Source organism: Diprion similis, chromosome 8 (genome assembly GCF_021155765.1).
Source record: "Diprion similis isolate iyDipSimi1 chromosome 8, iyDipSimi1.1, whole genome shotgun sequence".
NCBI lineage: Eukaryota > Metazoa > Arthropoda > Insecta > Hymenoptera > Diprionidae > Diprion > Diprion similis.
This window is the reverse complement of record NC_060112.1, coordinates 9,947,871-9,959,902: the sequence shown is the minus strand read 5'-3', so window position 1 is coordinate 9,959,902 and position 12,032 is coordinate 9,947,871. Positions and strand designations below refer to the sequence as shown.

The window sequence follows — 12,032 nt, the reverse complement described above, 5'->3', positions numbered from 1 at the left end:
TTTTCTGTTATGGTATACCGTGCGTAGGTATGGAATAAAGTGTTATCTTTGCATGGTTTTTTTTTACCATTAATGCAGGGAAGCGTTTGGTAAAACGGAATTCCAGCGAAAACAAAACAGACAGACAGGATTCTAAGTATAGGATTCTGAATTGTCTTATTCCAAGCAACCGACGCAACAATGTATATGACTAATTGTAAAATTGAACATATTATGCAAACTTTACACGCGACAAAGATGAGATTAATCGACGGAAACGAGAATCGAATTTGTACTTTTAGGAAAATTTAACTAACCGTAGTGTCCCAGTAGGTCTACTTTGTATTTGTGTTATTTGGTACATTTTTGTTGGTGAATATGACACAAATTTTCGTAATTATAACCTTCAAATTGTCATATCAAAATTTAATTTGTAATTTTTACTTAATGTTTAAATCAACTAAAAAATTTTTATAGACCTCGTTGGTTTTTTTTTTTTTTTTTTTTAACTGTGTGCATATTTAGGTGCGTTTATAGTACTCGAATCCTGTTGACCAGGACGAGTGTTTCTGCTCTGCAAATTGCAGTTCCATTGGATTTCCAATGGATCCGGAATTAGAAAAGTTTCAAAATTTTCCGACTATGTGTGAATTTCTGATGGTGCGTCAGTAAATTTCTTGGCTAGAAAATAGTGAACGAAAGATTGAGTTTGTGGGGATGAATCGAATCACGGGTATGAGGTAGGTATTGTGAATATTTCGAGGAGCTCGGCATGACTGAACCTATTGTCAGTTCGACGAATAAAGAAAATGCATAGATTTCGTCGCGACGCACGCAAAGAGGATTTGATATTTTTTTTAATGATTTCATTACGAGACGGTCGTCCATTCGGGATATTATCGAATCATTATATTCGTAAGCTTCGGAGGTTTCTTTAGAAATGCAAAAACAGAAAATTGTGGAATTATCGTCAAATACCTGGATGTTGATGCTTCGTTTTGGAAAAGCTTCGAAATTGTTGAAAATTGAACTTTCATAAAACAATGACGAAAGTTATAATTGAAGAAAGACTTCTAAGTATAGGCTTTGATTTTGCAATACAACATGACTCGAAATTGTTAATAATAAAAAACGTATTTTTGTTGAGATATAAAAAATGCTTTATATATATTTCGTAATAAGAATATATAATATATAGAACTCGAGCAACGAGTAAAAAGGTGAAAAGGAAAGAACGTATAATATATATTCTCTAGTTCTTAATACTTATCAGGCTTTCCTTGAAAGAAAGCTGCCGTCTCTTTGCCACCCTTGTTGTTTTTCCTTTCCTTTTTGCCCGTCGCTCGCGTTCTCATATCGTAGAAACGCAAAATGGCCGTGTTATGAAATCGATTGACGAGGGGTCGGGGCAAAGAGACCTGATCCACATCCCTCGAATCGCGCGCAGTAACGTTATAAAACTACCACTTCGAATCAATCCCAGCCGGAAAAAATGCACCGAACGACATTTTGAGTGAATGAAAAATTTACGTAACAAATTACTTTGATGTAAACGATACGAATAGTTTATTTGGATTCTGTAACGTCGCACTATTTTAGCGATATATTTACCGATGTATTCCACTCTATCATAATGTTGTTGAATTATAAACAGATTTGTTAGTGAAACTAATTTGTTTCATCTCAATTATAAAATATATTTCTAATTTTTCGATAACGCTGATTTAACGTTTAGAGGCACGGTGCTCTTGATGATTTAAACTTTTCATTGAATTACCGATATTTTATTCGGTTACTCCATAAATAGAAATTTCTTGATGTTTTCGAAAAAAAATTTCTCACTCGCCGGATTCGATTGAACGGATAAATCGATCCTCACGTTACGCTTAAAAGTAATATTTGGCTGTATTTGTATGCTGCTGCTGGAAAATGAAAGTGTGGGATATGTCGAGCTGCGCTGTGTTGTCGTGATTTTCAGAAATACCTACAGTGATTAAAACCGCAACTATTTAGAGCTTGGCAGACTGTTGATGGAAAAAATGGTCTCATATAAATAATTTGAAAAGATTTCTAAATTGTATGGAAAAATTTGCAATTCTTAGGCAATTTTGAGTAATCCACATCGCAGTATGTATAGACACCCTGTAATCAAATCCTCATTTAACGCCCCGTTTTGTTGGAGTTAATAAAAGTATCTACAAACCATGTGACGGTAATGAGTTGATTATATGCTGGGGATAATATGAATGAAAATTGAAATTTTTTTTTACCCAAGTAGCAATTTCATCAGTATATATGTATACATGCTCTAATAATTTAATTTCTTCTGTGTTGGCTTAGCATACTGGCCTAGAGGAGACAGCTCAACATCATCGCTATTCAGTGGAATGCCAGGTGGTTACAGTCTGAGTCCTCATCATTTGCCATCTGCTTATGCGATACTTGGTCGGGGTGGTTCGGGGCAAGGATATGGAGGTCATACTCCCACCTCTGCGCCACCACCGCCACCGTATTCCCATAGCAGTTTGGGTACCTTGAGTGTGGCAGCGAGTCAGGCCGCCAGTCTGGGTAATTATCACCATTTCGATTCTTGCTTTAATAAATGCTTTCAATCTTTGATGAAATGACGTTTTGGTCTCTTTTTTTCTCGTCACATATCATGAGAACATAGTAGGAGAAGAGTGTTGTACGTCTTAACGGACGAGTAAATAATCTCACGAATTTCATGTACAAACTTCCAAAAATTGTCGTGTTATGTTAACTTATTGTTAAGGTTGAACGGACGCTAATCATTTAACAAATTTCTAGCAATGTTATTTGAGCCAGTAATAATGAAGGCGAATGAATCAACATCATGTGATAGAAAGGAATCTGAGCCAATTCAAATAACACAAGCTTTGTAATTAGAAATTTGAAACTAATTTAACTGTAGTGTTTCTTGGTCGAATTCTGATGTTTTTCGGCTTATTGTGATGGCCATAGAGATTTCTAGAGATCGTTTGAAATGAAGTGTGCAAATAGCTATCTCCAAAATGAATAAAAATATATTTGTGCAGGTAGATGACGTAACAGATGTTTGACAGTGATTACATTTGCGCATTATAAGTATACATATACTAGCTGGTCAGATTTTTTTTTATTAATCTATGATTGATTTATGGCGATCTAGTCAGCGAGAAAAATGAGTCCGAAGTCATGAGAATCGTGTCAAAAACACTAGATTTTGATCATATTTAGGGGGGGGGGTTCTTTTTTTTCGCTAACTTTCGTCAAATTTCGCATTGATCCGCTATATAGTTTCTTCGCCAGGAAATTAGAAAAAAGTGATAAATTTAGTGAAAAGAAAATCGCCCCCCCCTCCCCAAACGTTCTAATTAAAAAAAATCTTCTCTCAATATGATGATATCTTAGCTTGTGTTATTCGAAATTACACAGATTCATTTCTGTTACTTAGCGGGTAAATATGTTATTCCGTTCATATTCACTATTTTTGTCACAAGTAACGATACTGGAGGGTTTTGAACCCGTTATTTTACTCCTTTTCTAACTTTTGTCTTGGACAGTACAGCGTTTTTGTCCTTAACCCTTCATAGTCACAATGGGCAGAATCGACCCATCGATCACCTTTCGTTTTAAACATCCAATAATCCCTGGCTTTAAACAAGACTTTGCGAAGGTGAAAGTGTCCTTTTTGCGCATTGACTTTCCTATGATTTTTGCTATTCCAATCAACGAATAAGTTGTAAAAACACGTATTGTTTTACTGGGTTGTACACTCTTGAAGAATGAATTCTGGCAGCGAGCCTTTGTGTCATCCATATAAATTCAATGATAAATTGTGATTTGTAAAATTGTTTGGACTAAAGTTTTACCAACTTTGTTAAATGTGTCTTTCGTTACCTAGAAACGGAATAATTGTATCAAATAAGCAGTTGATCAGGTGAAGAATACAACATTCTTTGGTCTTTTGGCAACATACAATGATTTTTGGACCGAGTTATAAGAGTTGTTCATTTTACAGGTATCAATTCAGCTAGTGCAGCATGGTGGTCTATGGCCTCGCAGCTTGCTGCACATGATTACCTTGCGAGGTTACAGGGAGCCGCCGGGCTCTCCAGCTTTCCACCCAGTGCAGAAAGCTTACTGCCACCATACCCTGGCTCATTGCTCAATCCGCCACCTTTATCATCTCACAAGTCTAATAAATGTAAGTCATTGCAATATTGTATTTATCTTTGTACGGATTAAAATATGAAGGAAACCAATCCTAATCTTAGAAATTTATTTAATCTCACCCAATTTCAAACTACATGGCATAGTAATTTTCTTTTCGCATCACCTTACAGCTAAATCTAGTAAGAGCCATAAGACTCCAGCAAGTAGTAGTTCCGCAACAGCTAGTCTGACGAGCAGTTTGGCCGTGAGTCAAACACCAATTTCCCATCACAGTACTTCAACTACTAGTACGTCTAATTCGCAGACGAATGTTGTCAGGTAAATATCAATGATTATAACAGATGAATGCATCATTTTTTTTAAGGGGTTACAAACGATTAGTTAAGTGAAGAACCGATATTGTGGGCATTTCAAAACATGTCACCGAGTGAAACAGTTGACTGTAGTGGTTGATTGTAATGAAGTTCGATATACATACATAAAATTTAATAATTCATTTTCGAGTTATAAATTCTTTGAATTTATCCAATTTCTTAGTCACATACTCGTATACATTCCCTTGAGAAAATTTTCATTTCAATTTTCTTACGTACAATGATAATAACTCAGACAAAAGATTGGATGAGTAAAAAATGAAATTACAACGGAATCAAACCAGGCAAATATTAATTTGTGATATTAACATACTTGTATGTTGCTGCCGCTACAGCTCTTCTAAGGAAGGAAGGTGATTATTGTTCGTTGTTATAATACCTAGTTGTAACTTAATACTGTTACATATCAGTGAGAAATTCGTCACTGCAACTAGGGCAAAATTATTGATAAATTAATTATCTGTCAACGGAACTTGTGGACAATGAAAATCTAATTTTTTTCACACAGTGACCCCAGCAGTATTTTGGGTGGCGTTCGGCTTCCACCAGATACAGAAATCATCAAGTACACGTCCAGTATAGTCGGCCCTAAGATTCCCGGGACGACAAATCGAGGGAGAAAGAAAACAATTTCTCTAGACACTCCAAGTGTCAGCGTTCATCCGCCACCTCTACCGGCTATAAGTGCACATCAAACTAATACTTCTTCCTCTCTGATGTTAGACCCTCGAAAATATAGTCGAACTGGGGTACGTAGCATTTTTATCTTTAAGAATTTCATTTTGGTAAAATAATCAACGATATCAGACTTGTCAGAAATCTGAGTATCTTGGAAGTACATATAGAAATTTCGAAACAGTGTCGTAATTCAGAACATAACAATCACATATTTTATTTAATATTTTATTCAAACGGCTAAAGAAAATCGTACATAATATTGGTTAATTTTTTAATTTGAACTGTGGATGAAATTGTTTAAATTTTGATGGAATCAGCAAATCCTCACTTTAGAGAACTTTGGAATGTGTACATTCGATAAGACATCTTGATTGCCACTAATGAGATCACTAAAGGTTTTGAGGGTAGTGGATTCACATGTCATTTATTGTTTTTCTTATAAATTGTTGATGTAAAAGGTGTTGTCAAAAATAAGATTTTATTGTCGTTTGAAATACTGTCCACCGGCTACAGGCAGTATTGGTTTAAATAATAATTAAATATATATTGACAGATTACTGATTCTATTTACTTGCAACTTTCAGAATGATGCGAATGACTACAGAGATCCTGTTGATAGGGTCGAAGTAATTAAATTACCTGCACATTCAACAAATGGATCAGTTCTTACAGCACCGCCTACCTACACCACCAGTAATACGAGTAATACTAGTGATACGGATGCACCGCTCAATCTTTCGTTGAAACCTGCATCAACCTGTAGTAGTGCACCTATGACTGGAAGTCAAGCGCTTAGTCAGCTGAGCAATTTGAGTCAGTCTCTTTTAGCTGCAGACCGAACGTGTAAGTCTAATCAATTAATATGTTCAATCTCATCTAGCTCATCACTATTTAAATCAATTTTTCTTACTTCAATGCACCTCATTAGGTTAGAATGTTAGGTTTTATTATCGCGGTACAGCAAATTACAAAGTAAATTAATCAGACATTGATCCTTCTGAATATCTATTCTTATCTTCATTTGACTTCCGATCAGAAGCTTCATAACGATTTTGATACTTTCTCAATGTTTAGTCAAATACGAAATTCGTGAAATAGGCACTCGAAAAAGGGGATATTGATTGTATAAATTTCTGAAATGCTGAAAAATCGTTGAACTCACGATCTTTGAATTTTATTTTGAATGCAGCACGACGGAAGCCTGGCCCAAAACCAAGACGAGTGCCGCAGAATTCAGTCCCCGTACCTGCCTCACCTAGTCCGTCACTTGCTCAGCTTTTTGCCGCTGCTGATTCACCGCAAAGGCCAAGCAGCGGCAGCGAAGAAAATGATAGCATGACAGCCCACCACAAAGATGGGCGGCCTAGAAATCTTGGTCGTGGTGTGTCGAAGCCGAAGAAGAACACTGTCGCATCCCTGTTAGCTCAAAGTAGAGCGCTTGGTATTAAGCCCACACCTGCTTTAGATCCTAGTGCACCATTAGCGCATCAGGTGTCTCTACTTAGGTCCAACATATTCGCTGCGCAGTTGCAAGCAAATACAGGATTTCTGGATGAGAAGATGCAGGTACGAATCCATGTTTGTTATTATCAGTTTGGAATTTACAGTAACGCTATTGAATCATGGATTTTATGCTTACATATTAACTATTTCAAGACACACATATACCCACCAGCTACACAGCAGAAAATATAAGAATCTACTATCATCGACGAATATGGATGCAATTTTATCTTTTGAATACATATATTCTTGAGCTTCTATGTTTGTGATTAAAGTTGTACTAAAATTTGAATATAAGTAATGCCTAAATCGTTATTTGTCAAGTGGAAGTTAGGTGAAAATATCGAAATTGTACTGGTGTTACAGGAAAAAATGAAGAACAAACTTCTGGAAGTGTCCGGAGAAGAGAGCAATATGGATGTGACTAGTGAAAGTGGCAGTAATACAGATGCGGTCACAGACACTGATGATGACAACGTTGAAGGAATACCTAGTGCTAAAAAAAGAAAATTAAATCCTAGTGAAAAAGATCTGCAACTGGCTTTGGATCATGGATGGAAACGCGAAACAGTTATCAAAGGACTTGGAAAGACAGGCGTTATTAAAGGAGATGTTACTTACTACAGCCCGTGTGGAAAAACATTCAGAAATACTCTTGAGCTTCTAAAAGTAAGTTAATATCTACTATGATGATTCTTTACTGTTTTTCATGATGTAATCTTTGCAGACGGAACATTTCGATCGTATGTGAATGGCATTACTGTAATCGATATGCTTCTAATCCAATAATTATTGAGACTAATCTCAGTACACAGCGATTCAATACAAATTAAATTTAAGAATTTTGTACATATTGTTCAATGATTGCAAACAACGATGACGTAATTATTCACAGTTTCTGGAACAACAGAATTCCACGGAGCTCACCACTGCTAACTTTTCATTCTCATCGCGACCACTTGTCGGTGAATTTTTGCAACCAACGATGGGTTTAGCTGAAGCGGAATTCGTCAGGCTTGGATCGCAAGAAGTTGCGAGAAGATTGGAAGAGTTAAGGGTAGCAGGAGGCCTTCGAGATGCCAGGCCAAACAATCAATACGACAGAGATAAATTGGCTCATGCTAAGAAGCTAGCTAAAGAAGAAGCTCAGAGATATAAAGAGCAAGTGAGGTAAGCAATAAGCATAATTCAGAGTATCTGTTACCTGTTTAGTTCTTACAACTTGGGTTTCACTATTATTGACACTCGATTTCACCTATCTCTTATTTTTTTACATCACTCGATATCATAATTTCTGTGAAATTTTTCACTCTAAAACATACATTGCTTGTCTAATTCTCATTAACGATAGCTAATTTTATTTTATTCGTGAATTGGGTCTCCATAAGTTATCTGAGTTACATTTTTGGTAACAATACTGTATTTGTTGGTAAATCAAAATCTTGTCATTTATAAATTATAATGATAGTACTTATCGGATTTCTTTTATCAATCAACGAACTCAAGAAAAAAGATGTTTCGGACGATTCGTGGTGTATTTATTTATGATAACCTATTCTTCCTTGGAAAAATAGTAGAATAATGTGATTCCTCAGGCGTTGATGATTATAAGTCAAGTTTCTATTGTCAAATTCACTGTTCATAATTTTTTCCTCGCACCACAGGTATGTTTTTCAAAATTACATTCAACTCGTTGAAGTTTAGTTACACCTATTGAACTCCTGTTTATTGATGTTTCTGTTCCAATGCACTTTTGAGTTACAGTGCGTTCTATACATCGTTCAAAATGTTATGTAGTTGAATTAAAATTGTTTTTTGGATATGCGTAGTCAAAAAAACATTTTACCTCAAAAAGCTCTATACACTTTCAATTAATTATCTAACTATTCATTCATTTAATCGAACTTCCTAATAAGCCAAAATTTTTTTTCTCCCTTTGCCCAGGTTAATAAAGGAGCAAGAGAAGTCTGAGAGGCAAGAGGCGGTGAGGCGAGAGCGAGAACTCAGAAATCAACAGCTGCTCGAAGTAAGTGCTATTGAATATATTTATTTTTCGTCTAATTATAATGACTATTCTCTTCTTTGGGATACATTTCGTACTTGTCTCTCTGCCATGCGTGTCGCATGTTCTATGTGTGCCATATTCCTTTAACCGATAGAAAATAGAGGTGACAAATTTCACTTATAACAAGTCCACCATATTTACCCGCTAGCCATAGTGACAGGAGAACCTAGCATGTTTTTACCGTTTATTTTGTTAATATTATTATTTAAGAATTGTGTGCTATTTTATCTTATTATTTTAACATCGATTTAAATTAAAACATTACATGACGTGTAGGGCTGGACAGAAAAGGAAAAGAAAAACGAAGAGATGGCACTAGTGTTGATGTTACGGTTATTTCTTAATGTTGTGTACTTAGCAAAGCATGAACATTTTGTGGAAGTTTGCTCCCGAAGTAAATTTTTGCAATACGATTTTCGACTTGCTGCGTCTTGCAAATATGTTTTCCATGAAAAACGAACAGATTTTCATATAGTCTAATTTTCATCATTCAAAGTTTGTATGCGTCTCGTCACTAACGATAAATGTCACTCATTATTGAAACAACTCCGCGACATGCAATTAACTTTTTTATTTGCCAAAGGAAGAAAGAGAAAAAAAAATTTCATGAACTGTGATTCAATTACAAATTGTAAAGCTTTGTACATACTGAAAGTTATACGGCTGTAGATTAGCTTTGAATAAAAAATTCACCTAGTACCAGCATGAAAGCATCGAGTTTGCAGTTTATTATTATTTTTACCGTGATATTACAAGATATTCTTACAAGAGATTTGTGCAAATTTTAGTGTCTGGTTCACACTTCAATGCTGCTACTCTTTTATTAAAGTGCCATCTCAAAATTTACCTGTTCCACTGTAAATTAATTGTAATGCAGCGACTGAAGAATTATACCAAGGTCGATATTATCGTTCCATGTATCAATTTATTTTTCATCATAATTGATGGATTCTCATTACATGCGTTTACCAATTACTGCAGTTGGTACTACTTAGTCGCAAAGCCACATTCCAGTTAGGTGAGGCTGATATTATTGATGATAAATGTTCAACTTAAGGGTTTCAAAATTACTATCATTATATTGTATCTGACAGAGCTCTGTACTTAATTGTATTATTAGAATTACATTTTATATTACTCAGCACTATTGACCAGGAAGTCTTCTCTGACATTCTGAAAATCTTGAGTTAAAAAATAATTGTGATCATTTGTTCATTCCATAAATACCTAAACTTGCAAAAGTTCACTACATTTTGAGTGTGCACTGTTATTTAAGGGAATATATACGAGTAGATACTTGAAAAAGTGGATGAGTTTTGGGACTTCATTTTTCACCCACCAATTTCCAATGTCATTGAGATTTGTTTTATTCAAAAATACTTAGATCAAGCTTAATTTAATTCTTTTTTTTTTCATTAAAATGAATTGCTAGGAAGTATTGTTAGTGACAATAACATCAACCATTTTTCTCACTCACGTGTCATCAGTGCCTACGATATCTCAAAAGGGGCTACACCAATTTAACTAAAATTTAAAGACATGATCTTGAATAATTTAATCCCTAAGTCATGGTCCACTCTCTTTTAACTGTTGTATTTCTTTCTTAAATAAATGAAAAAATCCTTATATTTCGGACGAAAAATTGGAAACCACTTCAAACGGTTGCCATGTTGTAAAAAAAAGTCTTAAAGACATTGCACTATCCCAGAACACTCTCTGCAAACTTGAAGTAAATCGGTTGAACTGATTTCGAGATATCATAGATACCACAAATCATTCCATCGAGCAAAACAGTTGACTATATTTTTAGTAATAATACTTCCTATCAAATGATTCTAATGGAAAAGTTATTTGAATGAACCTTGATCTACATACTTTTCAATAAAACATACCCCAATAAAAATCAATAATTGCTTGAAAAGATATGAATTCCCAAAATTTAACCACTTTTTCAGTCATCATACAATTCCTCAAAACAGAACCAACACCCAGAGTAATGATTGTATTTGCTTACAGAATTATCGAAAGAGATGATCTGCTTTGCAGTTTGTCTATTTGTGAACTCATGAATGATAAGAAACAATATATTAGAAAATTATTTGCTTCCTTCTACACTCGCAGAAAATACATTTTAAATATGTACATGAAAACATCTTATCTATTTACTCAAACATTGCAGCTATATAAAGCTAAGATATTGTGATTTCCTAAATTTACAAGTCCACTACCATACGTATACGTAGTGCTTGTATGTGACTGATAGACTGCATTCAAGGCTTATGCAAGTACAAGACGTATGTATCAAGCTAACGCTGAGTAATATATACATATATATGCTTAGAGCATTAATTTCTGTATATCAAATAGTTATATGTGTATGTATATGCCCGTTACCATCATTAACAATGAGTATAACTATCACACTTACGGAAAATTACTACTGCACTTCTGAACTACTGCAGTTTAGTGAATGCTGGAATTCTATTATACTGGAGACCAGTCATGTTTAACTACCAGATTATTATTGGAGACTAGTAATGCAATACGGGACTTCAGTATTCTACACACCTAGAAAGCAGTATTTTTCTACTGCAGTTCAACAGTTTTCAATTAGGGATAAGTTAAAAAAAAATTTCAAATGATCCGTTGATCAGTAGTAGTATTTCAGAAAAGATGAGTAACGAACTCTCTTTTATCTGTAAAAATTTGTTTTACATGTTATGATGAAAAATGATTTATAACAAACATACATACAAATGTACTTTCTGTCGGGCTATGCAGGAATGAAGATATATATGTACACATCTATACTTACGTATACAAAAATGAATAATCATTGAAGTTATCTGGAAATGTACGAGCTCTGTTGTTTGAACCAGCATGAAATTTTTTCGACTGTATTGTGACCTATAACTACGAGTATGCAGAGCATGGATGTGCAGTGTTGATTTATTATCGAAAAAAGCCAACGGCTTCTGGATAATTTCTGTCGATATACGTGAGATAAGATCTAGAACTAAGGTATATACCGGTTACAGGTTCAAGTATTTGATTGTACCGTCGTGACAAATTTCATATCAAATATCTATCGAAATGTAAATTATTATTAAATATAAAATCTGACGCGCAATCAGTGTCTTATAAAAATGAGTGTACTTTGCATTGGCATTCAAAAAGTATAAAAGCACAGCCTCACCAATTACGAGAATGTGGTCGACCTGAATTGACCCCTAGCTGCAATGGCTTCTTTGCCCTGC

General features: G+C 34.8%; 1 protein-coding gene across 12 annotated transcripts in view; it reads left to right on the top strand.

Annotated features, from left to right (window-relative positions):
* The window catches only part of LOC124408517 (bromodomain adjacent to zinc finger domain protein 2B-like), a 103,883-nt gene that overhangs the window by 67,721 nt on the left and 24,130 nt on the right, over positions 1–12,032 (top strand). For 11 of the 12 annotated variants that reach the window (XM_046885483.1, XM_046885485.1, XM_046885488.1 and 8 more), the window contains exons 4-13: positions 2,320–2,547; positions 4,001–4,186; positions 4,326–4,473; positions 4,865–4,882; positions 5,038–5,278; positions 5,792–6,050; positions 6,397–6,773; positions 7,077–7,379; positions 7,606–7,880; positions 8,655–8,736. In XM_046885483.1, coding sequence (XP_046741439.1) covers positions 2,320–2,547; positions 4,001–4,186; positions 4,326–4,473; positions 4,865–4,882; positions 5,038–5,278; positions 5,792–6,050; positions 6,397–6,773; positions 7,077–7,379; positions 7,606–7,880; positions 8,655–8,736 — 2,117 coding nt within the window. The remainder of the gene's footprint in view (positions 1–2,319; positions 2,548–4,000; positions 4,187–4,325; positions 4,474–4,864; positions 4,883–5,037; positions 5,279–5,791; positions 6,051–6,396; positions 6,774–7,076; positions 7,380–7,605; positions 7,881–8,654; positions 8,737–12,032) is intronic. The other variant, XM_046885484.1, reaches the window with a different exon arrangement.